Source organism: Neurospora tetrasperma (assembly GCF_000213175.1).
Source record: "Neurospora tetrasperma FGSC 2508 unplaced genomic scaffold NEUTE1scaffold_3, whole genome shotgun sequence".
In the NCBI taxonomy this organism is placed as follows: Eukaryota; Fungi; Ascomycota; class Sordariomycetes; order Sordariales; family Sordariaceae; genus Neurospora; species Neurospora tetrasperma.
In genome coordinates, this window is record NW_009799101.1 from 3,710,572 (window position 1) to 3,737,155 (window position 26,584).

The 26,584-nt window shown below is 52.5% G+C and overlaps 6 protein-coding genes across 6 annotated transcripts; 4 read left to right on the forward strand and 2 right to left on the reverse strand.

Annotated features, from left to right (window-relative positions):
• Positions 1–3,253: 3,253 nt before the first annotated feature.
• NEUTE1DRAFT_63748 (uncharacterized protein) lies at positions 3,254–5,648 on the forward strand (the record flags this gene model as incomplete). Its single annotated transcript, XM_009852922.1, has 3 exons — positions 3,254–3,608; positions 3,674–3,835; positions 3,898–5,648. The coding sequence occupies 3 exons, from the start codon at positions 3,335–3,337 to the stop codon at positions 4,902–4,904; spliced, it is 1,443 nt and encodes a 480-aa protein (XP_009851224.1).
• An 84-nt stretch (positions 5,649–5,732) lies between these two features.
• NEUTE1DRAFT_117089 (uncharacterized protein) lies at positions 5,733–6,785 on the reverse strand (the record flags this gene model as incomplete). The annotated part of the gene is made up of 3 exons (XM_009852923.1): positions 5,733–6,283; positions 6,423–6,502; positions 6,660–6,785. 3 exons carry the CDS (start codon positions 6,702–6,704, stop codon positions 5,953–5,955), a joined length of 456 nt encoding a protein of 151 aa, XP_009851225.1.
• Positions 6,786–7,226: 441 nt separating this feature from the next.
• Positions 7,227–10,233, reverse strand: NEUTE1DRAFT_82438 (uncharacterized protein; the record flags this gene model as incomplete). Its single annotated transcript, XM_009852924.1, has 6 exons — positions 7,227–9,273; positions 9,330–9,617; positions 9,679–9,759; positions 9,816–9,857; positions 9,968–10,024; positions 10,185–10,233. The coding sequence occupies 6 exons, from the start codon at positions 10,186–10,188 to the stop codon at positions 8,057–8,059; spliced, it is 1,689 nt and encodes a 562-aa protein (XP_009851226.1).
• Positions 10,234–11,177: 944 nt separating this feature from the next.
• NEUTE1DRAFT_101041 (uncharacterized protein) lies at positions 11,178–12,042 on the forward strand (the record flags this gene model as incomplete). The annotated part of the gene is made up of 4 exons (XM_009852925.1): positions 11,178–11,358; positions 11,423–11,536; positions 11,599–11,718; positions 11,777–12,042. 4 exons carry the CDS (start codon positions 11,178–11,180, stop codon positions 12,040–12,042), a joined length of 681 nt encoding a protein of 226 aa, XP_009851227.1.
• A 2,405-nt stretch (positions 12,043–14,447) lies between these two features.
• On the forward strand, positions 14,448–23,612 carry NEUTE1DRAFT_122454 (uncharacterized protein; the record flags this gene model as incomplete). Its single annotated transcript, XM_009852926.1, has 2 exons — positions 14,448–23,235; positions 23,278–23,612. The coding sequence occupies 2 exons, from the start codon at positions 14,448–14,450 to the stop codon at positions 23,610–23,612; spliced, it is 9,123 nt and encodes a 3,040-aa protein (XP_009851228.1).
• Positions 23,613–23,840: 228 nt separating this feature from the next.
• Positions 23,841–25,222, forward strand: NEUTE1DRAFT_129927 (uncharacterized protein; the record flags this gene model as incomplete). Its single annotated transcript, XM_009852927.1, has 7 exons — positions 23,841–24,063; positions 24,093–24,203; positions 24,355–24,400; positions 24,538–24,609; positions 24,747–24,882; positions 25,087–25,092; positions 25,124–25,222. The coding sequence occupies 7 exons, from the start codon at positions 24,009–24,011 to the stop codon at positions 25,220–25,222; spliced, it is 525 nt and encodes a 174-aa protein (XP_009851229.1).
• Between the last annotated feature and the right edge of the window lie 1,362 nt (positions 25,223–26,584).

Consider the following 26,584-nt stretch of genomic DNA (forward strand, 5'->3'; position numbering starts at 1 on the left):
GTATCTTTCCTCATGCTTCCCAGGCGCAACCACTGAGGCGGATAGCAGCTTGTTTCCGTTGCGGCAACGCGGTGACACGGGATGAACGGGGTTTTGTTCTTTTGACTTTACGATTTTTGCTGGAAAGGATGGGAAGCTGAGGAGTGAGGGACAAGAACGTGAGGGGCTGCTTGACAGGATGGAGAGTGGGTTGGTTACTTCACAGGCATCCAGTTCGCATTTATCGGTTGATCATGGTGGTTGACAGCAACGATTTGTACGTTAGGAGAGGGCGGCTCTCCGATATGTAAAAAGTATATTTGGCTGCCGTCCTTTGATGCCCCAGAGACAAGCTGTATTGGCTCGTCATTCCCACAAAGCCACTCTGGCTTGGATTAGTGATCCGAACCATGATGCTCAGGCCGCAACATCATCGGACACAGCCAGAACGGCAGAAACTGACGAGCAAAGAGACAAAAGACATGGGAATATGATATCCCGCCGTCGCTGTCATGCCAGACAACGTTGTGTTCGGCTCATGAAGCTATGTCAAGTTAACGGATATAGGCAGCCCGACTACGACAAAAGAGGGTGGGATCGTTTGGTCGAATTTCCCGTCATGTCGCATTTAAGCCACAAAGACAGGAAGACTTGGTGAAATTTGGTTTAGGTCTTGAGAGATATATGCACCTGAAAAAAGATGAAAAATGGAAATGCTGAGTGATATTATGTGTCTGATGAAAAAAAAGTTTCGATTCGACGTTGCTGTTGGACAAATGCGAAGAGCCCACAAGCTGACGCAGTAGTAAAATAGCCCTCCCCTTTCGGACACCTTCCGTGATGGGATTTATGGGATGGTATTCCCAGCTTCAGTGCCTCCCCCCTCCTCAACCTAAGCCCGTCCAAGCCAGCCTGCCCACGTCACCATCGCTGGGCCACTGGCAGAGAGACTGGAGAAGACTAGCTGTGCCCCTGACAGGAATGACACTGCTGACAGAAGCTTCCCGCCGTCCAGCAGCGTCCGACATGGTGATCTCGACCAACTGCACTGCAGAGCAGAGCGGGGAGAGCTAAAGCGGGCAGCTACGGTGGCCCAAGTGTGACTTGGGTCGTTTATCCAAAAGTTCTGAAAACCTGAAGTCTAACCAGCTGGGGGCATTAGGCTTGCACTGGGGGGTGGTATTGAAATCCTTGTGCTTGGAAGATAACCTTGATAAGCTGTCTCAAGTCCCGTAAAGTCAAGTCAACTCCCATTACTTTAATTCTTATTAACTCCTATTGATTCCTATTGACTCTCATTGACTCCCATTAACTCCTATTAACTCCCATTGACTCCCATTGACTCCCGTTGCTTTATTGCTTCATTGCTTCCGGACGGGAGGTTTCCTTTGCCAAGTCTTTAGGTAGTAGTACAAATAGATCCTAGTTTTTCATCGCTTAGTTCAGAATTTGAGAAGGGTGACAATACAAATGGACCTTGTAGTTGGTTCTTCTCCAAATTTTTGAGTTGGGGTAAGGTGGCAATGCAAATGGATCCCGCCCATTCCCTCCTCCCCCCCCCCCCCTCCCTTCCCCTCCCCGGCCGGGGTTAAAAAGAAAAGAAGAAAAAGAAATGGAAAAGAAAAGGATGAAGACGAGAAAGGGAAGAGGAGAAAAAAGGGGCAAAAAAAGGAAGAGGAGAAAAAAGTGGCAAAAAAAGGAAGAGGAGAAAAAAGAAAAAGGGGAAAGAAGAAAGAAGGTAAAAAAGCTAGAAAGGTTGAAGTTTAAGGTCTGGGCGTGAGTGTTGAATTTTGTAAGTGTGGTAGAGGCGTTAATATAAAATAGCCGACAGCTGGCTGCAGATGGGAGCTTGGACCAGTTTTATAAACGACCTAAGTCACACTTGGGCCACCGTAGGCAGCAGAGAGCAAACAGGATTCAAGATTCGAGATCAGGGGAGAAGGAGTGGGGTGCAGACAGAGGTGACGAAGGTAAAGTACCTGTGAGAAACGTCCAGTGCGACGGAGCAATATCCGGACAGCCCAAGCTCCCAAAGCAACGAAGTGCTACACAGTGCACCGTTGCTATTCCCAAACTTAGAAGTCGTACCTTGGGTATGTACCCTGCTGTGAGTGAAGTTTTTGGTCCAAGGGAAGCCAACCAAAAGACTCTGAGGACGGCCGACTGAGAGCGATAAACTACCTAATTTGACCATCTTGGAGCCATCCATACCTAGGTAGGTAGCAGCCTAGGTTTGGACAATAAAATGGAGCCACACACTCAATCGGCCACCCGCCAGACCCGATACGTTGCGGCCACCTGCCTGACTGGTCGACCTGGGACAGGCGAGCGGCTAGCAGCTGCAGGCGGGCAATAGGTGGACCTGAAAGATGGTGTTGCTGTGCACACTGCACCACAAGCACCTGCCTCCCAAAGAACCTCACAAGGGAAGTGTGGACGGAAGAGACGCCCGTACTGCAGTCTGGACACAACAGCGCGCTCCAGACGGTGCAGCAGGAATGGAAACCCCAAGGAAGACAGTGGCAGGGAGTAAGATAGCTAGAGTAGCAGGGAGAGCAACTTCGTGATCTCCACACCACTGCACCGCTGCACCACCTACGCATCGACGCAGGCACTGCACCGCAAACGGCTTTCAATCACCATTCGCATCTGGGCCAAAAACATCCACCACAGGAATCCATCCAACTAACTCCACCACCGCGACAGGGACATTCAAGAGTTGCTGCACTGTCCACATCCCACTGTCACCACCGACCGGTCCCTAGCCCATTCAGTGTCTAGCGGAAGGTGTCTGTCATCCATTTACCTCTCACCTACCTCTACCTCTGGCCGATTTCCATCACTTCACGACACGGGAACCTGACCGACCGACGAGACGACAAGTTGCTTGTCAGTCAGACCCAATCCAAACCCGCCTCCGCTTCTCCTACCCGACGCTTGCTGTTGCTCCCACCGCCGTAATTCTCGTCAAATATTGCCCGTTGCTTCCTGTTGCACGATCCCGTCAACGTCTTGTTACTGCAACCAGCCAAGCTTGGAAAGCCCACCGCTGTTGGCCTAGTGGCAGCTCCTACCCGCCCACTCGCGCCTCCTCCTCCTCCTCCTCCATCCTACCATACTCGTCGCGGAACGGCTCTTGCGCTTCCCGTCGCTGGGAAACTGAGGCGCTCCTCTTCGTTTGTCGACATCAGCAGGACCCTCCGCTCTTCTGTCCCCCGCATGTCGATCCGGACGACGCAGCGCCCATCGCTGATTCCCGCTTCTCCGTCTTCGAGCCTCCCATAAAGAACGACTTCGGGTTTTCTTGACTCCTGCCGCCGCAGCCCCGGCTGTGGAGGCCCGGCAATTCGCGAACATGAACTTTGACTCGGGCACCGCGTACACTGAGTCGGACGCCGACGACGAGTATGAGCGCGATATTCACGGAAGCTCCCCTATCGATCACACCGATGTCGAGCACTCGCCCATCGATTCTGGCCCCCCCTCGGCCGAACATACCCCTACAACATATGGCTACCGAAATAGTGCAGACAGACATATAGAAACTTTGATATCCGACTGGTCTGCCGACGACTGCGCCGACTTCATTGCTTCGATTGGGCTACAGCAATATGCAGATAGATTTATAGGTCCGTTGCGATTACATGAGCAAAAGGTTGCATATGGCCTTGACTTCCGCTAACTCCACGCACAGAAAACGAGATTGTGGGAGAGGCCCTGGTCGCGTTGCAACATGATGATCTCAAGTCGATGGGCATCAACAGTGTTGGCCACCGCTTGATGATTCTGAAATCAGTCTACGATGTAAAGAAGGCTCAAGATGTTCCTATCGAGGACGACCATTACATGCCTCTCAGTACGTGTCGCGCCCCCTTACCTTGTGCAGTTTTCGCATGCTAACATACCAAACTTGCAAAGCCGCCGCGACCGAAGCGCTATCGGCGAACGCCACCCTCAACGACATTAAGCATCTCGCTGAGCAGTTGCGTTTGAGAGACGAGCGCATGAGCCTCTTTGAGCAAGACCTGCGCCGGTTAACCGAAGACTTTAGGAGGTTACGGGAAGATATGCTACCGGCATTGCGACTCGCCAAGGATGCTCAGCAACCGCTACCAAGCGGACCGTCTTACGAATCTACTTTGTCACCGCCAGCTCCAGCCTCGTCGGCGGGTAGCCAGCCAAGTGCCGGCCTAAGTCGGCAATATTCAACCAAGAGGATCATGCTTGGGACAACGCCGAAAGCAGTCTCCCCTTCTCATCTTCAGACTTCCCACGGCCCGCCATACGACTCTTCTGCATCTAGTAGAGGTATGCTGTCGTCGTCTCATCTTGGCGCCATGAACGGGTCTAGTGCCAACACAACCTCCGGTGGTTATCCATCACCGAACATGCCATCGCCTACCTCTCCGCCCACCACCAACATGTCAGGCACTACCCTCGATCCGAGGTCTTATCGCGGTGATAACCAACCCCCATCATCGAGTCGGTCCACCTTTGGCGATAACGATCACTACGGTTCTCAAGACAAACAACCTGTGTCCGCTCCCCGCAGAGGACAGACGCCAGCACCTGATACCCCTGGTTCCGCGAGCAACTCGTCCGTCGAGATCTTCAAGTCATTCAGGGTCAGTATGGATGACCCATGCTATAAAGTTCTTCCGGCAGCGCTCAAAAAGTACCAAATCAACGCTCCGTGGGACCAATACGCTCTGTATATCGTATATGGCGATCAAGAACGGTGTCTGGGACTGGACGAGAAGCCCCTCATATTGTTCAAGCAGTTGGACAAGGAAGGGAAGAAGCCCATGTTTATGCTAAGGAAGACGAACAACGCTCCAGCTGAGGAACAACCCGGGAGCGCAGGACTATCGGCTGCGGCTCGCGGGGCGACGACCGTTTACGATCCACCCGGAGGTATCATATAAGCGAATACTGGGGCGGGAGCGAGACTGTAGTGATGCTGGGGTACTGCCCGTCCACTATCCGAGCCGAACCGCTGGGGTGCCTTTTGGGCCGCACAGCTTTTGCATAGCGTGCCGGAGGATTATGCTGTGACGGAAGCCCTGGCATAACTGGAGGTCCGTCGCTCGAGTGGAAATGTCTATGAGAAGAAGAGAAGGCTGAGTCGATGTTCAACGGTTCAGTGTCGCATGACCGGCGGCCAGTTTCGTCAGGTTAGCTCTTATCTGGGCTGGAATGGGCGGCTTGATAGCTGAGTTGGTGGAAAGGCAACCGCTGACATGGACTCCAATCGCCACATACACAATTCCAAGCATATTTTGTGTATGAGATCGGTATACCAGTTAGCATTGCCTCTTTTGTTATCTTTTCTTTTTAATTCATTGGTGAGCGGCATGGCAACGGGTTGGAGAAAATAGCTTACTGCGCAACGGGGGGAACTGGGAGAAGGAGGCGAATTTGGTGAACTCAATCCCATCCGAAAGCGTCGTCCACACCTTTCAAGAACAACACGTTTCGGAATCAACGTGCTTGGAACTCATCTGGTCTGGTTGATTGAAGCAACGCCGAGGAAGAGGAGGAGGACATCAAAGAGGAGAGGAGCCGGGGAAGGGAGGGGGGTCAAGTGGTGGGTTAAGAAAACTTTCGAACTTCTTGTGTTATTTATTTATCATTTAGAGTGAAGAGATTCCAAACTCTGGTGCTTCAACACTTTCCAGAACTGTGAAATTTATATGCTGGTGATTGCCGTTGCCCCAACATTTCCAACTCCGTCATGTCAAAAGACACATTGTCAAGACCAAGAAGCTCAGATAGTATTCATCAGGACGACGAGGACGTCCATATCTCTAAATTTAAATCGACAAAAAGCACCTTTTCGCTACTTTTACGCAACCCTATACCTATGCTGGGAAATGTGAATTACGTCCCATCAAATATTTCCATCACCTACATCACCCAACAACTCAAAGCCCTCAAAAGACCCAGGCTACTTAAAGCGCATTCCCAGGCTACTTAAAGCGCATTCCCAGCCTTGATAAAGAGACTGAAAATCGCTCCCAACCCCGCCATCCACGCAAGACTTCTCACAGGCGCAAACTTGCGGTTATCCTGCAGAAAGACATATACAAAGTTGTACACCAGTCTGGTGCCAAGGTAAAAGAGCGAGAGCTTGTTGACCGTCTCCACGGGCAACTTGGCGGCATTGGCGGCCACGACGCCGGCGGCGTAAAGCCCAATGGTCTCAAGCCCGTTGTTGGCGGCCGCCTTGGCGCGCAGGATGCGGTTTACCTGCTGTTTGGAGAGGGTGGTGTCCTTGGCGAGGTGTTCCTCTGTTTTGCGGGGGCTGTAAGGAGCAAAAAGAGTGAGTTTAGTGGTTCATTGTCGTAATGAAGTTCATGTTGTAGTGTATACTGAGGGGGACAGGGGAGGGGAGTGTGATTGGACTGGGAATGGAATGATGGAGGGACGGGACGGGAACTTACTTGGCCAAGTCATAGTTCTTACCGGCAGCCATGCTGGCGTAGAAGTTGGGGAGGAGGGCGAGCACAAAGGCCGCGGGGACCTGGTAGCTTGTGTGTCAGAGTGATTTCGTTTCGTCGAGATTGATGATTTGGGTTTTTTTCATTCCAAGGTACGTCATCTGCCTCAAGAAACCGAAGCGTGAAGGGAACCGTACATCGATTTCTCTTCACATGTTATGAGACAAGGTAGGTACATACCGAATGGAGAGACCAGTTGGACGAAAGATCAAGAAAGGGAGCCATTGTGATGGAGTTAGTGGTCAAGTAATTTCGAATGGGAGTTTTTGAAGTATTCTATTGCTTTTCAAAGTGCGATGCAGTGACGTACGCCAAATAAGCTCAGGTAATAGAGAGGACAGAGGCACTTTTATATCACACTTGCAGTGAGGAGGGGTCCACGATCGAACAGCTCCTTCGATGACGGATGAAGCTTGTGTGGGGGTGACAGGGGTACATGGAAGGGGAACTTCCTAGGGAAGAAGGATCGATCCACTCGGTGCCCCATGCCCCTGTGGTCCAAAATTCTGTAGCCATTCCTCCCGCCCCATGCGCCTCATGAGCCACTCCATAGGTATCCACCGAGTACCCCTAAGATCAGTAAACAGAAATCGTAGGCGCTATGCCGAAACATTTGCCTGATGCAGACGGGAGTCTCTTTCCTAAATTAGTCCTTGAAGGATTGCGCGGGGCCAAGCCTGCTATGATGCTAGATGGAGACGTATCTGACAGGCACGGATGTTTGCGAAACCACATGTCCAGGAATGAGTATCACATAAAGGATTTGATGGACTCGACGGTACTAACTATCAACAGGCGAAAATGCATCAAGACATTTGGCTTACTGAACAGGGTTGAGTGGGACACAGTCTCGATCGCGATAAAGCATATCAGCCTCCTGATATGGCAGTTGTCCCGAGAAACATCATTTCCGCTTCCAGTTCTCTCTTTGCAAAGTCTCTTGAACCGAATCCGCTTTTATTTCTCCACCAACAAACAAATTTTGAAAAAATACGCGGCGTGGCGTGTCCCTCTTGGATATAAGCCTGGGGAGACAGACACGCATCGACTTCACCGAACATCCTCTCTTCTGCCCTCTCCTCATTCTGTACCTTCCCCATCTTGTCATCGACCTTTCTCCCCCCCTCCGCCCTTCCTTCTTTTCTTGCTTCGCCCATCTCCTTCTATCCCTTGTGATAGAATAGGTATCCGTACGTTCCATGTCTGTGAGGAAAATGATGCGCCCATGTAAAAAGAAAAGGCATGGAAAAGAACACCCATTTGGTAATACCTATAACCCCTTTCTGAATTTGCGCAAACGTAGATGTGAGCAAAGTAGAAGAAAACCCAGGTAAATTTGCGGCGAGAATGCTCTTACTACAATGGAGGACATTGCCTATCCAAAGCAGGGACTAGATCGCGCGTAGGGTGATTGAATCGTGTGATCGCTTGTGACTCCTTTGTGAGTGGAATGATTCTCTTCGAAGTCATTGGGCTGGCAAAACGTGAGCAGGGCAACATGAAGCCATGCACCATGCTTTTCGGAAGAGGCTATCCGGCGATCGTGAAAAGCTGACGGGATGTCGTCGAGTGTACAATTAGTAGGCACGGTTGGTGCCACGACGGTTCTTGCTGGGGACAGTGACTTTCGTCCAGCCGTCATCTTCCTCGGCGGCGGCGGGAGTAGCGGGAGCCTGCTCCGCACCGGCAGCCGGGGTAGCCTGGGCGGGCTGGGAGGCGGGGGCACCGCCGTTCGCACGAGGGCCGCGGCCAGAGTCGCTGCGAGGAGCGCGAGAAGCGCGATCAGCGGGGACACGGTCGTTGCGGCGAGGCCCACCAGGAGCGGCACCACCACGAGGTTCCCTAGGAGCAGAGCGCCAGTTACCGCTCTCGGTGGCTCTAGTCTTAGGGGCCTCGCGGGGCTCACGGGCCTTGACGGGGAGCTTCTGATCGGCAGCTACACCGTTGGCAGGAGTGGCAGGAGCAGCACCGGGGGACTTGACCTCCTCCTCAGCAGCGGGGGCGGGGGCCTCAACGGGCTTCTCAGCCTCAGCCTTCGCGGCCGCGGCATCCGCTTCAGCCTTCTCAGCCTCGGCCTTAGCAGCGGCCTCCTTAGCAAGACGCTTCTCCTCCTTAGCCTTCTCGTCGGCCTCCTTCTTCTCCTTGAGGGCCTGAAGGCGCTTCTCCTCGATCTCGCGTTCGCGGGCGGCAGTATCGATGGGGCGAGCGGCACCGAAGGGGCTGGCCTTCGAGTCAGTCGAAGCGGTCGATCCGGCCTCGGGGGCTTCTGAAACGGTTCTCTTGGCGAGGTTCAGCTTAGGGCGACCGACAGGAAGAGCAGCCGAGGGCGCCGGAGAGTTGGGGACGCTTCCTTCACGAGACTCGGTAGCAGGGCGCATGCTGTTGCGCCATTGGTTGTCCTTCTCAGCGGCAGTAGGAGCGCGCTCGGGACGGTCGCCAAACTCGCGGCGGGGAGGACGGGAAGTATCTTGACGACCCTCACCAGGGCCCCAAGCAGCGGGGGAAGCCCTCCTATCGCTGCGGAAAGACTCGCCACGGGCCTCAAGGGGACGCGAGCGAGAGGAATCTCTGATTTGCTCAGTGGGCTCCGCGGGGGGAAGGGGACCACGTCTTTCCCAGTTGCCGAAATCGCGAACCTTGCCATCGTCGGCAGGGGCAAACTCTCTGGGGGCTCTACGCTCGCCAAAGTCACGTTGGGGGCGGTCACGTCCGGGCAAGTCGGGAAGGGGTCCTCTGCGCTCCCAGGTGGGGAGATCACGGCTCGACTCAGCCCTGTCGCTGTATCCCTGCTTGGCTGCGAGGCTGTCAATACCACAATCAAACATAGGACTCATATATGGGAACACATACGGGGATCGGCAATCTTGATGCGGATGCTACGACCGTCAAAGGTCTCTCCATCACGGGTCAAGGCAGTCTTGAGACCCTCGACATCCTTGAACTCGGCATAGGCAAAACCCTTGGGGCGCTGAGTCTCGCGGTCCTCGATGATGCGGACATTCACGACATCGCAGCCCTCAAAGAACTCGGTAACGGACTCGGCGGTCGCATTGTATGAAAGGTTACCGAGATGAGCGGTGAAAGGGGGCCTGGTAGGAAGCTGGGCCGGGCTGATGTTGTCGCGGAGGGAGGAATAACCTGTCATAACTCCAAGGTCAACACAGGGGCAAGCCGACTAGTTGTTGGAAGGTTGACCTACCGCGGTCAGCAAACGAAGAGCCTCCACCATAGGTGGAAGGGCCGCGACGCTCAGCGGGAGGGAGAGGTTGAGTGCCGGAGGCTAGACTGTATGTTAACGAAACAATATCAAAGGACGACGGAGGCGGCGTTACTTACCATAGGTGTCCTCGACCTCATCAGCCCAAGAGCCGCCGAAAGCTGTACGATATGTCAGTCATAGGTCTCATTAAGCGACAGGAACGGGATTGACATGACCACCCTGCTAGGCGGGCTGGTGCCTTGGCGTGGAGGGGGAGGGGTCAACTCACAGGGTTCGTTCAAAAATTCGCCCAGAGAAAGCTTCTGGACTTCCTTCTTCTTGGGAGCTGTTGTAAACCCGAATCAGCATGTGACGCCAGCGAGAAGACGGTGGGACGGTAGCGTCGGAGGGGCGCGAGGTATGGTAGGTTGGGTTTGGAGAGTGGTCGACGAAGTCATGGCGACAGTGACGGTGATGATGATGTCGTCGACGATGGTGGTGCTCACCCATGATTGCGGTTTTTTGAAAAGCCTACGTCGCGACAGACGATGGTCGCAAGCGTAGACGAGGGGGGGGGTGGTTTGCCGGAGAGGAGTATTCTAGCCGGCGAGTTGATGGTAATGACCTCGAGGTGATCCGAGAGCGATGGAGGAGGAGTGTCGAGTACCGTTGAGAGGACGCAGCTGGTGGTACCGACAAAGTGGAAGGGAAGGACGAATGGTAGACGAGGATGGGGGTCGCCGTTGGTTCCGTCGTGATTTCCCAAGTGGGTTCGAGATTCGGCGTTGCGGGCAGGACGACAAAAAAATTCGTCTTTTGATAGAAGGTGGAATCCAGTGGAGGGTTAACATTTTTTTGCTCGGCATTGAGTGGGCAGGTGGGCTGCGTGGGGCGTGGGCGCTGGTGGCCTGGTGGGTTGAATGTGGGAAAGTGCGTGCGGTGCAATGGCTGCGCTAGTTCGCATGTGGCTTAGCGCAAGTCTACTCACGCACCTCCACCTTCTTGACGGGACTTTAAAGTTGCGCGCTAGCAGAAGGATTCAGTGGTGTTCTTGCAGCGCAGAGAGCCCTGGTGCCGCTTTTGGTGCTGCCCGCATCGACCTTCCATTCCTTTCGCACCCCTCTTTGCGGGCCGTCATTCTGGGCTCCCCCGCTATCGTTACCCCGTACCTTCCACTTCACTGTTGCTGCTCATGGCCTCCCGATCCCTTCTCTAACGAAAGCCCGTCAAATAGTATAACTCCAGTCCCATCTCGCCTTCCAAATGGTTGAGGAAACCAAGGCTGGATTCAAGTAACGACCTAATAACCCAGAGAATAATAGGTACCTTACCAAATGCACTCTGAGTGAAAAGCCCAACTCTTTATATGGTTTAGTTCACGGGGCGCATCTGACAGGCTTAAGCCATCATCCGAGGTTCACAGCACTCGGCAGATCAGACTATAAAGAGAAACGGACTCGAGGAGTCCCGTCCACAGCTGGTCCCGTCCACAGCTGGAAATGAAGAGGATCGAGTCTCCTGTCCTCAACAAGGTGTTGAGTGACAACGTAAACAGTGCACAGATGCCAACCCTTTCAGATGATACGCCCAGTGAAAAGATGGATGATCAGGTTCCTTCCGTCTCTTACAAACGGCCGAATCCAGTCCTTGGCCCTGCATTGAAACTTGGAGTCGGTGTGGGTGAGTTAAAACCCAAAGCTACTTGACTTTTCTTACAGCCGATGGACTGACACTGCGGGCTTAGGAACTCTGGGTCTCCTTACCGGAGCTGCAGCCGGCATTATTCGTTCAGCGCCCCCAGGATTATATGCAGCTACAACTGGTATTCAGTGGTTCGTCCTGAGTTCCAGTTTCTGGGGTGCGTATGCTCTGCCCTTGAGCGTACAATGTCATGTAATCCATAGTACTGACCTTCTCCAGGTGCTCGTCAGTTTGCTCTCAATTCTCTGGCAAACGGCACCGATTCTTCCCCTTCGAGCAACAATCTCATAGCAACTAGCTCTGCTGGTGCATTTTCGGGAGCCACGGCGGGCTTACTTCGTAAGTTGAACAGTAGAGGTATCCCGAGGTGCGGCAACCGAGCTAACATATATGGCAGGCGGACCGAGAAACATCCTACCGGGTGCAGTCGTCTTTTCACTGCTCGGCCTGGGTGGCGCGGCTCTTCAGAACAGAATCAAGTCGAAAGAGCAGTCTGAGAGTTGGTTCCGCAAAGTTATTGACGGGAAATGGAGCCCTATCACCCGCATTACTAATGAGGATTGGGAAAGGATACTTGAGGAGAAGCTGCTGCGAGTCGAGACAGAAATTGCCGTCTTGGATGACTCGATCGAAGAACTACGCAAGAACGAAAGGCAGCCCTAGTTGACCGTGGTGCGCTTTGTACCATTGAGGATGTTTGTAGAACCAACGGCTATGATGGCGCATAGCCATGCCCAACAGCAGCTGAGCTTTTTGACGACGTCCTAATCACGGGTTCAGATTTCTCGCACGCTTCGAGAGGACGTGAATGTTTTCTCTCCACGAACCCCTTATCCTGTGCCCGTGTTTATGTGGTCCAAGCTTTCAGGGGGGGGGGGGGGGGTTCTTGGCATTTGGGGATTTCCATCGAGGTAACCTTCTGCAACATAGGTTAGAACTCCCCGGAATACTCCCATATATGGTAGGTAGGGTAAGTCGCCTTGTGCACAAGGAGCATAGACATCCTCCGTTACGATGTTTCAATTATGTTTATGGCGTACGCGCAGTGCGTTGACGATGGTTTCGGAACTAGACCAGCAACACTACACTTCGAATCTGGCGGGAGTGAAGCGGGAAGCGAACGAGGTGTAATTATTTAGTGGATCACGCTCCAATATAAAAATGAGCGAACCCGTCGGCAAACGGATGGAGTTTTGCTCGAGCAGCAAACCAGGAAGCCCCGGTCTTTAGGCAATGAACCTTTCCAAAAAGACGATTTTTCAAGCAATATTTACCGAGCAGCAACGGATGTTTCATCAGAGCGAAGTAAGGAAACAACAAACCACGAAAGTCCCAGCGGATGTGATGTCAGTTTAGTTAAGCTTTTTAGTAGTGAGTCAAGCTCCTTGGTGGCACGAATTGGATACGGACGATCATGAGGAAAAGGGGTATATACATGGGATGTCGTCGTGCGGTGGGCGTGAGGCTGGTGGCTCACTCGAAATAGAATTGGAGAAAGGTATCGAATCAATGAAGGTTGTCTCTGGGCAGGGGACCTGATGAAAGAGAGGTGACATTCCTGGTGTTCCAATGGATGAAAAACCTCCGGGAAGCGGTTCCAACTCCAGCGGAGCATCAGGCATCATCCTTGCCTAAAGAAGCTTAGTGCAGAGATCTCGTCTGTTGCTTGAAGCGTGCTCGCGTGCATTCGGGGCATTCTTTGCACGAGAGCAGCGCAGAGAGGAGCTGTGGGAAATGGGTTGAAGTCACATTCGGGCAGCTCATCCGAGCTGGGAATTTGTGCACATTTGTACAGTAGTGTACTATAGGCAGAGGTAAAATGGCGGTAGCAGATGGCAGTATGTACAAGCTGAGGAAGACAGATGCCGTGGCTGCCTTTATCAAACGGGCGGAAACGTCAAATGCCCCACTATCGAGACTTCCACTTTGGGGCACCCACAGTGCTGGGACCCGGACCCGACGTGGGCTCGCCCGGCTCTCCGTCGATTTGAAAGCGGGAACTTGTCACGCCTCCGGGCCAGGCCTCCCTCGCCATCCAATTCCAACGAGCCCAAGCAGGCGGTCAAGCAAATAAAGGAAGGGACGGGCAGCGGGCTTGACGGGAGCTCCAGGGCAGGGCTGCAGTCATCAGTTCAGGGCATCTCACCTCGTCGGTTGCCACTCATTGGATCGTCCCTCATTGCGAGCGGAATGGCGAATGGCGATTCGCTAGTGCAAAAGACCGTGGAATTCAGGAGTCGCGGAAATTCACTTGGCTGGCTCAATACATAGCCGGACAGCGCGGTGGATTTGGTGGAATCGGTAGAATCGGTGGAAGCTGTGGAATGCCTGTGGAATGAAGTGGGGATCCATCTCGTCAATTTCCCTCCTGAGTTCGGGCAGGTCAACCCAAGCCAGCCGGAAGCCAACCAGATTCAACTAGTCAGGGACACTTTACACTACTATTCGTACGCCTGTCTCTTTTTTTCCCTTTTCCGTTCTCAGAACCCATCCTCGAGCACCTGCTATTCTGCCTGTCCATCTTTTGTAACACCACGTTGCTCTTCGCCGGCAGTATCAGCAGCATCAATCTATCCCCCATTCAGCCAGCCATCATTAACATTGCCCTTCGAATCAAGCAGCCTCACAGTGTGCGCGCCCCCTTCAAGGAGTACTGCCAAGTTTTAGTGAGTAACGTACCTCAGCCGGGCCAGGTACCTTTGTACAGGTAGCTTCCCTTCACAGTCGCAGTCGAACGACAGCGTAGCTCCGTAATTACGTCTTCGACTCGACGGTCACCCTACGGATTTGAGTACCTGTCCGTCTACCATTCGAACAGCTACACTAACCACTTTGTCCGTACAGCACGACAGCACGGCAGACAGTACCGTAACATCACAACTCCAAATCTCCATTATCTTGACTACCTCTACGGCCAGCGGCACGGCCGGGCGCATTTCATGCTCGACACTCGATAGTCAACCAACCTAACCCGATTCCGTACCGTTCGAACATGGCATGCTTGACCAACACATTGCGCGACTAAGAAAGAATCCTAGGCCGGCTACGCGCCTGGCGCTGCATCGACAATGGCACTGCTTAATCCCACATTCATCTTCGGCATCTTCGTCCTTCTATACCTATCCTCCTTCATAATATTCGCCGTTGTTCGCATCCTTACCGGCCTCTCGATCCAGCGCATTGGCTATTTCTCCCTCCGCCGACTCGCCTACACACCAAAAGATGGCATCAAGATCGAGATTCGCGGACTGGGCCTCAATGTCCATCGTCCGACATTTGCCCAACCGACTTGGCTCAGTATAGTGGTGGACGAGTTGGCCGTCACCGTGGATGTCAAGGAAGTAGAAAAGAGCAAGACCAAGCACGTTACAGGAAAACCACAGGGCGACACCTTCGACAACACGAAGCCAGGAGAAAAGGGGGAGACGGAGCCGCTGCTTCCAACACCGCCACAGGTGCCCGGCATCAAAGCCGATACGAGTGCGGAGGGTCGGGGCAAGACTTGGAAACAGTTGACAAAGTTGAAAGAGAAGATTAAACGGCTGCATCGGAGCCTGGATTATCTGCATATGGTCGATATCGTCGCCACCAGCTCGACCCTTACTGTTACCGATGTTGGCAGCGTACAGATTGGAAGCTTTACCCTTGCCGTGGACACCCGAGACAAGATGGTAGATCGCGCCCGCTTCTTCCTCCAGAGCAGGTCGGATCAGCCAGGAGAACAACGACAGGCCGAGTGGATCATCACCATACGAAGCGTACTTTTTACTGCCCATGGGCGGCAGGCCACCGAAATCCTCGACGGGGCCAGTTTCAATGTTCATGGTTTCCTATATGGAACGCAAGACGGTCTCCGAGATGCCGCCGTAGGTCTCAAGTTGGGCCGTCTTCACATTCCCTATGACGATGTGCAGCACAGCGCCTTGCTTTATAAGAAGATCAAGGAACTTGCCGAACAGGTCGTCGGGGTCCAACCCAAACCACTTGATGAGTTTGTCGAAAAGGTCATACAGGAAATCGACGTTCCTGGGAGTACGAACCGGGAGTTAATGCAAACCGTCTCCGATTCAAAGGAGCTTGTAAGCTCCGTCCTCAGGGGCGTAAAGGAGGTCCAGTTTGCCGTCAGTTTCATCGGCCTCACCAAGAAAATCGAGAGTGTCAAGGCTGGTGGGACTCCTGTGGTACTAAATGCTTCCATGAAGGAAGTTGGTATCGACCTCCACCGCCTCGATCCCAAATCTCCGGCGCATAGGATGTACTTCCCCTCCAAAGACATTGCCCACGAGGCGTTGGCTGCCGCGCTCTCTATTTCGGTTGGCATTGACGACGGGCAAGGGAAACCCGAGAGACTCATGTATATCCCGATGGCCACCACCACCGTCAGAACAACCCTGCCCTCCAAGACTGTGGAGCTAGCCGAGGAGGGAACTGCTGAAGAGCGAAATGCAAACATGCTTTTTGCAAATTCCGTCGTAACATCCCCGTCCGTCGATCTCAACCCTAGGCATCTTCCGTTACTTCTGGCAATTTTGCGACCGAAGCCTAAAAGGAAGACAGAGAACCGGCAACCGCACATGCTCATCTCGCGACTTTTGCCCAAGGCTAACATCAAGTTCTCGATGCACGAACCCGTTTTGCGCATAACCCTTCCTCCAGTCGAGAAAGGTGTCGGCCCTGATGAGTTTGACCTCCTAATTTCGTCCATTTCATCAGTGTCTTTGGATCTTGAATCCTTCCATTCCGCAGTTGAGGAGCTACACTATTCATTAGCTGCTAGTTTGCGCATACAAACACACGATTTATACTACCAGACTTCTTCTGGTGAGAGATTCGACCTCCTCATAACAGAAGCATTCGACTTGAAAGTCCAGCTCAATGCTACGCCCGATGTCCACGTGGTTGCGCAAGGAAACCTCCAAACCTTTGCACTGAAGCTGGTCCGCGGAGAAATTGGCGATGGCTTACATCACATTGTGAGACAGCTCCGCCCAGATGTCAAGCCGGACAAGTTGGTCATGCCGAAGAGCTCCCCCAAGAAGTCTAACTTTCTTCGTGGCATACCCGCATGGCTGCTTCAGTTCCAATTCCAATGCTCGGATTTCAGCTTGGCAGTGGCTGGGGTAGATAAGGAGATATCAGAAGATGCCCGGGGCGTCGCCATTGAGCTGGAATCTTGGTCAATAGACTATCGTGCTCAGAGAATAGATGGTCTGCAGCGACGGTCCTCCAGGCGGCGAGCAAGCAGTCGCAGCTTAATACCGTCAGAAGCAGAGCTGATGAAACTTGCACCCACCTCCCCCAGAAAGAAGCACCATCACGAAGGAGATGGTCGCCGCGTTGCGGTCCATGTGAGGGGCTTGGAGGCGTTTATGGTGGAATCAGATGATATTGGAATTGAGCCTTTCCTCAGCATGCCCAAGCTTGAGCTCGCCTTCTCAACATTAAGCGACAACCAAGGCCCAGTTTTCCATGTCCAGGCTAATATGAAGAAGCTCCTTGTTCAGTATTCTCTATATCGCCACTACGCCGCCGCATTGGCTGTCTCTGTTCTGCTGAAGGCATTTGGAAGGCCCGGAAAGCCCACAGCGGCAGAACCGGCAACTCCCACGGAAGCATCACCCCAACGACGGGTGGTAGGTCTTCTTTCTCCCCTGTCAGCCGATAGCGGTTTTGATTCTCTCGTGATGGACGACGAATCAACAACAGCCCGAGAATTTGTCACTATTGATGCCAAGGTAACAATGATCCAGATCAAGGCGGACTTGCCTTCAGATCCCCCGTTGATGGCCCACATCTACGCTTTGGAAGCGGGCCGCCAGCGGTGGTCTGCACCTTTCTGTCAGGCGAAGCTTATCAGGTTATTTGCCGAGGCTCCCAGGATGCGCAAGGTTTGGGCTAGGGTCGTCAGCATTAAGAACGGACGGGTGGACTATCGGGAGTCGAGACGGAAGTTCAGCAACGGAAGCGTGCGCGATGAGCGCATGGTTGACATCGCCAGCGACACAATCCGAGTCGCTGTCCCACATGAAATGGTCGGCCACAAGATCACGGACAACGTTGTCAATGTGATCAAATCCGCCAAGCAACTTCACCATCGGTTCAAGACCGGCACCAATGAGTACATCCTCGATAAGGGCCCTGAAGGTCCGAAAACTGTTCCCAAGGTTTCCTTGCGGGCTCGTACTTTGCTGTTTGATTTGGAAGATGGTGCTTTCGAGTGGAAACTCGGTATGATCTACCGTGCGGCTCGCGTTGAGCAGAAACAACGTCAGGCGCGGGAGGAAGCTTTCCGCATCAAGGTCAAGAAAATCCACGAAGAGGCGACACGCGATTCGAGCAAGCTACGGACGCGGTCTGCTGCACCAAGAGGACGAGCTTCTCCAGGAGGCGGTGGCCATGTCAGGAGTCACAGTACTGATAGTCGTCAACAGCTAGGCACTGACCCTCACTTCCGGGGTCGTGTACCAAGGTATGACCCAGATGGGGGACGACTTAACATTACCGGCAACACAGAAATCTCCATCGGCCAGGCCAAGCACAATCTCCATCTTCATAATGCAAGGAGCTGGAAACGGCGTATCGACCGACAGTATGCTGCGGCCAGGGATGAGGTGAAGGACTTGCATCAGGATTACTGGGGCAGCGACGAGACCATCGCAGAGGATCTGGGCGAGGGCGAGAACATACTAGAGGTTCCCCTACGGCACGCCCTCATGTCCGCAGTTGTCGACGACCTTCACTTCGTGGTCGACAAGCCGTCTTTTCCCCTTAGAGACCTTCCCGACTTCCTCCATAAGGTCGGAAAGGGCATGCCGAAAAACATGGAATACACAATGCTCGTCCCCTTGAGCGTACAGATCAGTATGGGAGAGGCAAGAGTGTCTCTCCGCGACTATCCTCTACCTTTCATCCATGTGCCAGCCACCAAGTCGAACCAATCTGCCCGCCTACCCGCTCTGACACTCAAAACGGATTTTGTAATCGCCGAAGAGTTCCGAGGCGTCGAATCTACTCGGAAAATCAGAATTCAGGTGATACCACCGCAAAGCCATGACTCGTCTGAACCAAATAAAGGCAGCTTCGCAATAGACGTCAGCAGGACTATCGGGCCCGTCAAGATGTTTTCGGACATGCATATCGACGTCCATACTGCCAACCCAACTCGCATAACTTGGGGACCTTCTTATCAGCCTGCAGTCCAAGATATGATGATGGCTATTGAATCTCTAACCAAACCACAACTCGATCCTTCGGAGAGGGTAGGCTTCTGGGACAAGATCAGGCTCAGCTTCCATTCCCGCTTCCGCGTCACTTGGAGGGGAAATGGCGACGTCCACCTCGCACTCAAGGGAAGCAGGGATCCTTACGAAGTTACGGGCGATGGTGCTGGGTTCTTGATGTGCTGGCGCAATGACGTACGGTTCAATATCAACGTTGACGACGACCCTAAAAAGTTCATGACTGTCGACAGCGGAGAGTGTGTTCTTGCGGTTCCAGACTATAGTCACCAAGTCCGCGAAGGTCGTCGTCGTCACGGAGAAAATGAAAGCATCGCAAGCGAGAGCAGACATAAATCTACTGCGTCCTTCAAGAAGGTGGTCATGAAACTTTCAGGGAAGGTACAATGGCTAGCTGGTCTTGTCTTTGAGCAGGCCATCGAAAACGGCAATAGGAACTTCGAGTTCAAGCCTCACTACGAGGTTGTTCTGAAATCTCCGCAGTATGCCAAGCCACAAAACGGTCTTCCTTACGATGCTTTCCGTGGATTCCGCAGCCAGCATATTCATCTTTCAGTTGCGATCCGCGCGCCAGTCGATCGAGAATGGACAGCATCCAACCCTCCACCATCACGTAGCTATAATGCTATTCACCTCACGCCGCGCTTCTTCACCCATTTCTTTTCTTGGTTGTCGTTATTTTCGGGCCCACTCTCTCTTCCTGTCCGTCAAGGTCCCCTTTGGCCTAACAGGGAGAAGAACAGTAAAAAGTTTGGCAGGCATTTGGCCACTATCAAGTATAACATCATGTTTGCGCCTCTGTTCTTGAGTCACATCTACAAGCACAAGGACGTCGAAGACTATTCCGAGAATGCGGTCTCGGCAACGGGTATCAAGGTTCGGCTTGATAGCTTCATGCTCGATCTGCACCAGCGGCGGGAGGAATTCAACACCAGAGACCGCGGGCGCGGAACGCAGACAAGAATAAGCAGCATGAAGCTTCACGCAGGTCAACTGGATCTGGTCTCTGCGGATATCCGCGCTGTCTCCGCTAGAATTCGGGGCACGACCGCTGATGCCTTCCTAAAGCACTCGCTTTCGACCTTCGTCACCGATCAGGAGGAAGATGGCACGGACTTGTCTCGATTCACCATTCCTGACAATGACCTGACGTGGATTGACATGGATGATTTTGTTGAGCTCGACTGGATTTTGCCCACGGAACCAAACCCGGACACAAAGATTCTTCCACTTGCTTTCGCGCCTCGCATCACCTATTTCCGCCAGACAGATATTGGCGGTGTCATTGACGGTGATCCGGACCGAAGCAGCCCTTTCGGACAGGAGCCAACCCATTCGTGCATCATGAGCCAGGATGATGATCCTAGAAGGATACAGGTTCAGTTGATTCGCCAGCGGTTGAAGCAACTGGATAAACAAATGGAGACGCACAACCGCAACTTGGGTGAAATCGAGCTTCGTCTGGTTCGCGACGAGGATCCGGATCTAAAGGCTGACTTTGAGGCCTTGACCAGACACACAACTGTGTTAGTTGAGAAGAGGGTTTTCCTGGAGGGCATGCTTAAGGAAATGACGCAGACCTCGCACTTTTGTGCTGAGAGTGAGGACTCGTCATCTTCCTCATCGGCAAAGGCAGAAGCGCGAAAGTCGAAAGCGGACATTAGGGGTTCAATGTCAACTCCCACGGAAGCAGAGTTTGCGAGCGATTTCAAGAACCGTTTCGTCGTCCACAACTTGCAATTGAAGTGGAACAACACCCTACGAAACATTATTCTACGCTATATCCATCAGGTTGGCCAACGACGAGGGTTCGTCTACTATATGTCGCGGCCGGCGGTCAAGTTCATTCTGGACATCGTTGAGGAGCAAAACAAGAACAAAGTGGCAAAAGAAAGCAACTCGACTCCGTCAGCAAGTAGTCCCAATGTCAATGGTGCAGAGAGGGACACCCAGGGAGACATTGAGGATAGGATTCGCAAAATCTTGGAGGATGGCAAGAAATTCGCCAGTGCCGAGGATGCAGGGCCTGGGAGTCCATCCATGGCCGACCTCGCCAGCGGTATCGCCAAAGAGTACATGGCCCAAAGCAGCTACCATATTCGTGTCATTGCGCCGCAGATTCAATTGCAGAGCGACAAGAACAAGAAACACGTGGTACTCATTGCCGCTAAAGGCATGGAGCTGAAGATTGTCGATGTGATGGACCAAAGCAGATTGTTTGATACTGTCAGTGGTCTCGTTCAGCGACGTTTCCTCGTCAACATGGACAGTACACAGTTCTTCGTCACCCATCAGAAGTGGTTTTCGACACAGCTGGTGTCCATGTACTCGGGGAATACTTACGGGACTCCCGCTGGGTCTTCGTGGCCGCCTTGGGTTCCTATGGAGGTCATGTTCGACTTTGAGACAGATCCTTTTGGCTTCAAACGCGTTGTCAAAAAGACGTCTGCTATGTTACGATATGACAATTACAACACGCTTCGATTGAAGTATAACGACGAAGTGAACGCCAGCGAAGCAACCGACAATGACGACGGGGCGGCTGCAGACAACACCGAATCCAGAATGGACAACCTCTGGATCGAATTCCCCCAGGCTCACGCATTGTGCAACTCATCTCAGTATTATGCATTCTACGTCATCGTGGTGGATCTGTTGATGTACAGTGAGCCTCTGGAGAAGACGCGCAGCGAGAGGCTTGAGAAGATTATGCTTGCTTCGGACTTTAGCGACCTCAGAGGTGCCCCTGAAATGGTGATCAAACTTCAAGAGCGTGTCCGGCAATTGGAAGATATCAAAACCCACTTCCAAACCCATGGCAAGTACATGGATAAGAGAGGGTGGAAAGATCGACTGGTACTGGAACGCGATTTGGCCGCTTGCGAGGATGAGCTTTTCTTCATGATGAAAGCCATCACATCGTCTCAACGCAAGTACGAAAGCTCAACAAGCAGTCCACTCCTGAGGTGGAGCATCACAGCAAAGGAGATTGTGTGGCACCTCATCCGGGACACTAGCGAACCGCTTGTCGAACTCCAGCTCAAGAACGTCGAGTATGACCGTACCGACAACTCGGACGGCTCGCACGTGAACTTGATTCAGGTCGGAAGCATACTTGGTCTCAACCTCCTTCCTGACGCAATCTACCCCGTGATGGTCGCGCCGTACGTTGATGGTCACCGTGGTGGCTTTGACCCTACCTCTCAGCCAATGATTCGGGTGTACTTCCACATGCTCGAGGCCATCGCCGGTATTCCTGTCATGGATCACTTCGAGGTCGCTCTCTTCCCGCTCAAGATTCAGCTGGAGAGGGAGGTCGGTAAAAAGTTGTTCGAGTACGTCTTCCCTGGTATTGATGGTGACGAGGCCACTGCCGCCAAGAACACGTCTCCTTTCATCATCAAGCAGACCTTGCCGGAGGATGACGAGGATGCGGAAGACGATGGGTCTCTCGAAACCGTTGGGATACCAGACAGTGATAGGGAGTTGGGAGGTTTCTCAACACGGGCGGGCTCTCTCGAATTGCGCCTGCGCCCTACCTTGACATCCGATCCGGAAGCCACACCTAGCAAAAACAACAAGGCCTTGAGCATTCACACTGGAGAAGGAAGCTCCTTCAGACTCTTCCGGTCTGTCGGTACTGGGTTCAAGACGGTGTCTAAGAAACCACCTTCTGACGAGTCATCACTTCGTCCGAGCACTCCACGACCTAGCGTTGGTAGGACATCCACGGGCTTGTCATCCAAGGATGGCAGCTCCAATCCGGAGACGAAGAAGGGAACTCGCTTCATGCTGCGCAAGACGGCCGCGGACGTGGAGAAGAGGAAGAAGTCGGACGATCTAACCAAGATGATTGACCGGGCCTCCAATTACATGACCTTTGCCTACATCAAGATGCCATCGGTGGTACTCTGCCTGAGCTACAAGGGCAAGGGAGACCGTAACCTGGAGGACGTGCACAACTTTGTGTTCAGGCTACCCACCATCGAATACCAGAACAAGACATGGTCCAACCTTGACCTGGCCCTCAATCTCAAGAATCGCATCATCAAAGCCCTCATCAGCCACACGGGCGCCATTATTGGCAACAAGTTCTCCAAACACCGGCCCAACACTGCACAGCAATCCAAGCTTCGCGAACTCGCCACAAGCTCAGTTCTACTAGCTCCTATTCTCTCAGAATCACGCGACAACAGCGGGGATGACTCGTCTTCGATATACAACGCCTCCATCGTGGACTTTTCTCGCTCGCCGCCGCGGTCGATTGCACGCTCGCAAACAGTATCGGTGGTCCCCAGCTCGGAGAGCCGGAGCTCTAGCATTGCTTCCTCGCAGCGATCACCACTCGTGCCGCAGACCACCGCCACGGCTGGTACTAGTAGCAGTGCCCAGTCGATTGCATCTGGGCCACCAGCCGTCGGCTTCACCATGACCCCGCCGACACCTATCCTACCGCCGGGTATGGATGGCAACCAACCGCATCGGGGTGCGTTTAGCCTGCTCCGGCCTGCAACCAGTGCCGGGTCCAGACTGTTCGGTAGCAGTGGTGGAGGAACATCCGGCGCCAGTCCCGCTTCCAACGGCGATGGGGAAACCATATCCCGACCTGGCACCAGCAGCGGTGTGTCGATGCTGCGACAGTCCAACACGGTGCTGAAAGACGACAAGGAGAGCTCAGAGGCGACGCAGAGGAAGGCGGGATACTTGAGAGATAAGCTCAGTGCCATCTCCAACAGACTCAAGGACCGTGGGGGTCAATCACAGCCTAGTCCCGGTCCCACTTCGGCTCCCCGCGACGATATCTTGAACAGCGACCGGGCCCTTCAAGAGGTCGCGGAAGAAGAAGCTGAGCGTAGTGAAGATTTAGAGAATAGGAGGCCGGTCACTGCACATGCTGCTGTGGGACCTGGCTCTATTGAAGCCATTGGCGGGCCCAGGCCGGATATCGTTGGGCATAGGCTGAGTAGGAGTTTTAGTGCGAGTGCGAATACCTGAAGCAGTCGGACGGACTATGAGGGAGTGGACGGTGTCTTTTTTATAATTCTGTAATCATTCTTCTTTCTCGATATCCGAGTTGGTGTCGTTTTGACATTACGTTTTATTGTCCTAGTTTATTTTTTCCTTCTTTTTTTTTTTTTTTTTTCATTCGTTTTCGTTGTACTACTCACATTGGCGTGAGTGTGAAGGACAACAAAAACCTTGTTCGTGGAAACAAGCGGCTGTCTTGGAACAGCTGAGTTGAATGCAGGGGTGGGGGAACTGAAATGACAATAGAGGTTACTAGGTATATACATTATGTTATTGCGAATTTGTACATAGACGGAGAGACTCGGGGACAGAGTCGGACCACTTAAAAGGTGCCGGACTGAGGATTTTGCTTCCCACTCATCAATGGCTTTTGAAGATGGAAGACACCTTGGATATGGCACTAGCAGAGATCAACAGCGTATATAATACTATTTGATAATTTAACAGCAAGACATGCAAGGTGGTCGGGAAGTGCGGTGTACTTGGCTGTGAACAGCGAACTGCAGTGTGCAGTCAGAACTCTGTTGATGACGCCGCTACTAGTAGAGCGATCAATAAGTGAGTAGAGGTATCTGATGGTCATCTTGAGTCCGACGTATTTACAGTCCGAGTCCTGTAAAGAGGTACATGCCCCGGCCCTCCGAAGGCCCCTCTGCTCTTTCCCCTTTCAAGTTTCAAGTTCAGTGAAGTAATAACGAACTTGGATTAGACGGGCACTCGGCTGCGATACACCTACAGGGCCATGAGTGCGGATTGTGAGTGACCCCAATGTAAGTCAGACGCGAAGGAGCGACTGGGACTAGTAATTTGAACTGCAGTGGTTCGGGTTGGTAGAGTTAAGTTTAAGTGATGGGACGGTAGGAATAATGCATCATAACGCTCTACTTTACAGGACACTTACTTGGTACCGATCTTGCGAACTGAACCGAGAACTGAAGACGGAAATGTCTTTGAAGTGCCTGCAGTAAGAGGTAGTGGACGATGGTTGCAAGCCCACTGACTGCACCGACTATGGCTGCAGTGTCAGACGATCAGGAGCAAGATTGCCGCTGGCCGTTGACAATCCCGGCCTCCGTCTCGATACTATTGCATTGCGTGCAGTGTGTACTTCTACTGCGCCATGAATCCCATGGCATTGGATCACTGCACTCCAAGCAGCACGGACAGGCTCATCAAGAACTGCAGTGAACTACGAACATCAAATTGCGGCAAGAGCTCTTCCATGACCACTACTGAAGTAAGTACACTGGGGAGATATCTGTTAGAAGGGGGACTCACTCAGGAGATCTCATGGTATTAAGCTCAGAAACTGTTGTGAGGCATCAGTCAACGAGGGAGCACCTAATTGCGTGTTCCAGTCTTTCCCTGCAAGGGTTGTGCCTTCTCAATCGCCCGGCAATTGAGTGCCTAGAGGTAACGACCATACTCTACGTAGAGGTAGGTAGAGGTAAGTAACTGAAGCTTCAGTTCTCACGCAGTGGATCTACTCGGCTGGATATTGTGCTATCTGGACGGTGGTTAAGCTGCTCGCTATACTCCAGTCTTACTGTGAGCTCTTGCTTCTCAATGCCGAATGACAACATGCCACCACGAACTTCTTGATCTTGTTTGCGTACGCTACGTGCGAGAACAAATCCAGTCTTAATCTTTATTGGAAATATTATGCCAGATGCCCATATGGTCTCCAATCTCCTCACTGGTTACCTAGGTATGGAAGGACATTCGCCACTCAGGCTCTAGAAGCATGAATGGGAAAGGGAGTACGTGAGTACGTGTGCAACTGTAAGTACAAGCATGAAAATACAAGATGTGTGTGATGGGCAGGTGTGTAAAAATATCCATGTCCCAATTCTCCGTTCGACACAAACCATTAAACAAGATAAGCACGGACTGTGTACAAGTACCTCTACATTTGTGTGTTCAGAACTAAGATCCAGAACAGATCAACCCGAAAGTATTCAAGGGATTACTATACTGCGCTGATCTTTTAACGTACGAAGTTTGGTCGGGCCGAGTTGGTCCGAATGAGCTCACATCAAGATCAGAGGAAGCTCGTAAGTACTTTCGATCCAGTACTCTCGTCCTAGATGTAATATTTTTTTCTTGAATGCAGTTCTCCATCACAAATAGGGCACCTGTCATACATGCCCCAGATCCTCGCTCGCCTCGTTTTCTTGCCACCACTTTCATTCAGCCCCTTGTCGAGGGCCGGTCTACACGTCTGACTTGACTCGAGTTGAAGTTGGAGGTTCAGTTGGTCATGTTCCTCCCATTATGCTCTCTCAAGATACACACTAGACATAAGTATTGCCAGACGTCATCTACTATTCAGTTATCAGTAGAGTACCGTTCTGTGGTTGGATGGGCAACACTGTCCAAACGTTACACAGCGACTCGCGCCCACAGTCAATACCTAGGTACCTACCTACCTAGCTATGGCTTTCCTAGCACACTCACTCACAGCCTGTGCCTATCTTCCCGAGTTTCACTCATATCCTCCTCAATCCCAAACTTAAACATAGCAGCTCAAGAATGCCAAGGTACTTTCATTATCTCCAGTTCCGTGGTTCCACTCAAGGCCGGCCGCAAGAGACACCATCCGGAAACACATTGCACATAGGTAGCACTTCAGAGAACAGACTATCACCTACTGTGTAAGTAGTATCGGAAAGGTCTGACTCAAAATTTGGTATCGGGCGTCACGTCAAGTAGTACATCTACCAGTCTACTCCTGTCTTGTTACCCTTGTACACCAGACTACAGACATCAAGTCCCGAGTCCCGGCCCTTGTGTAACCCTGTAGAGCAGAAAGATATCATTCAGTTACCAAGTGCCATCCGGTCCAGTCTTTCCAGGATCTTCGCCTCTGTTATTCATCGGCTATCCAAGGTCCGTCATCCCGTCGACGGCTCACTGAGTTATTCGTGCGGCTCCATTCA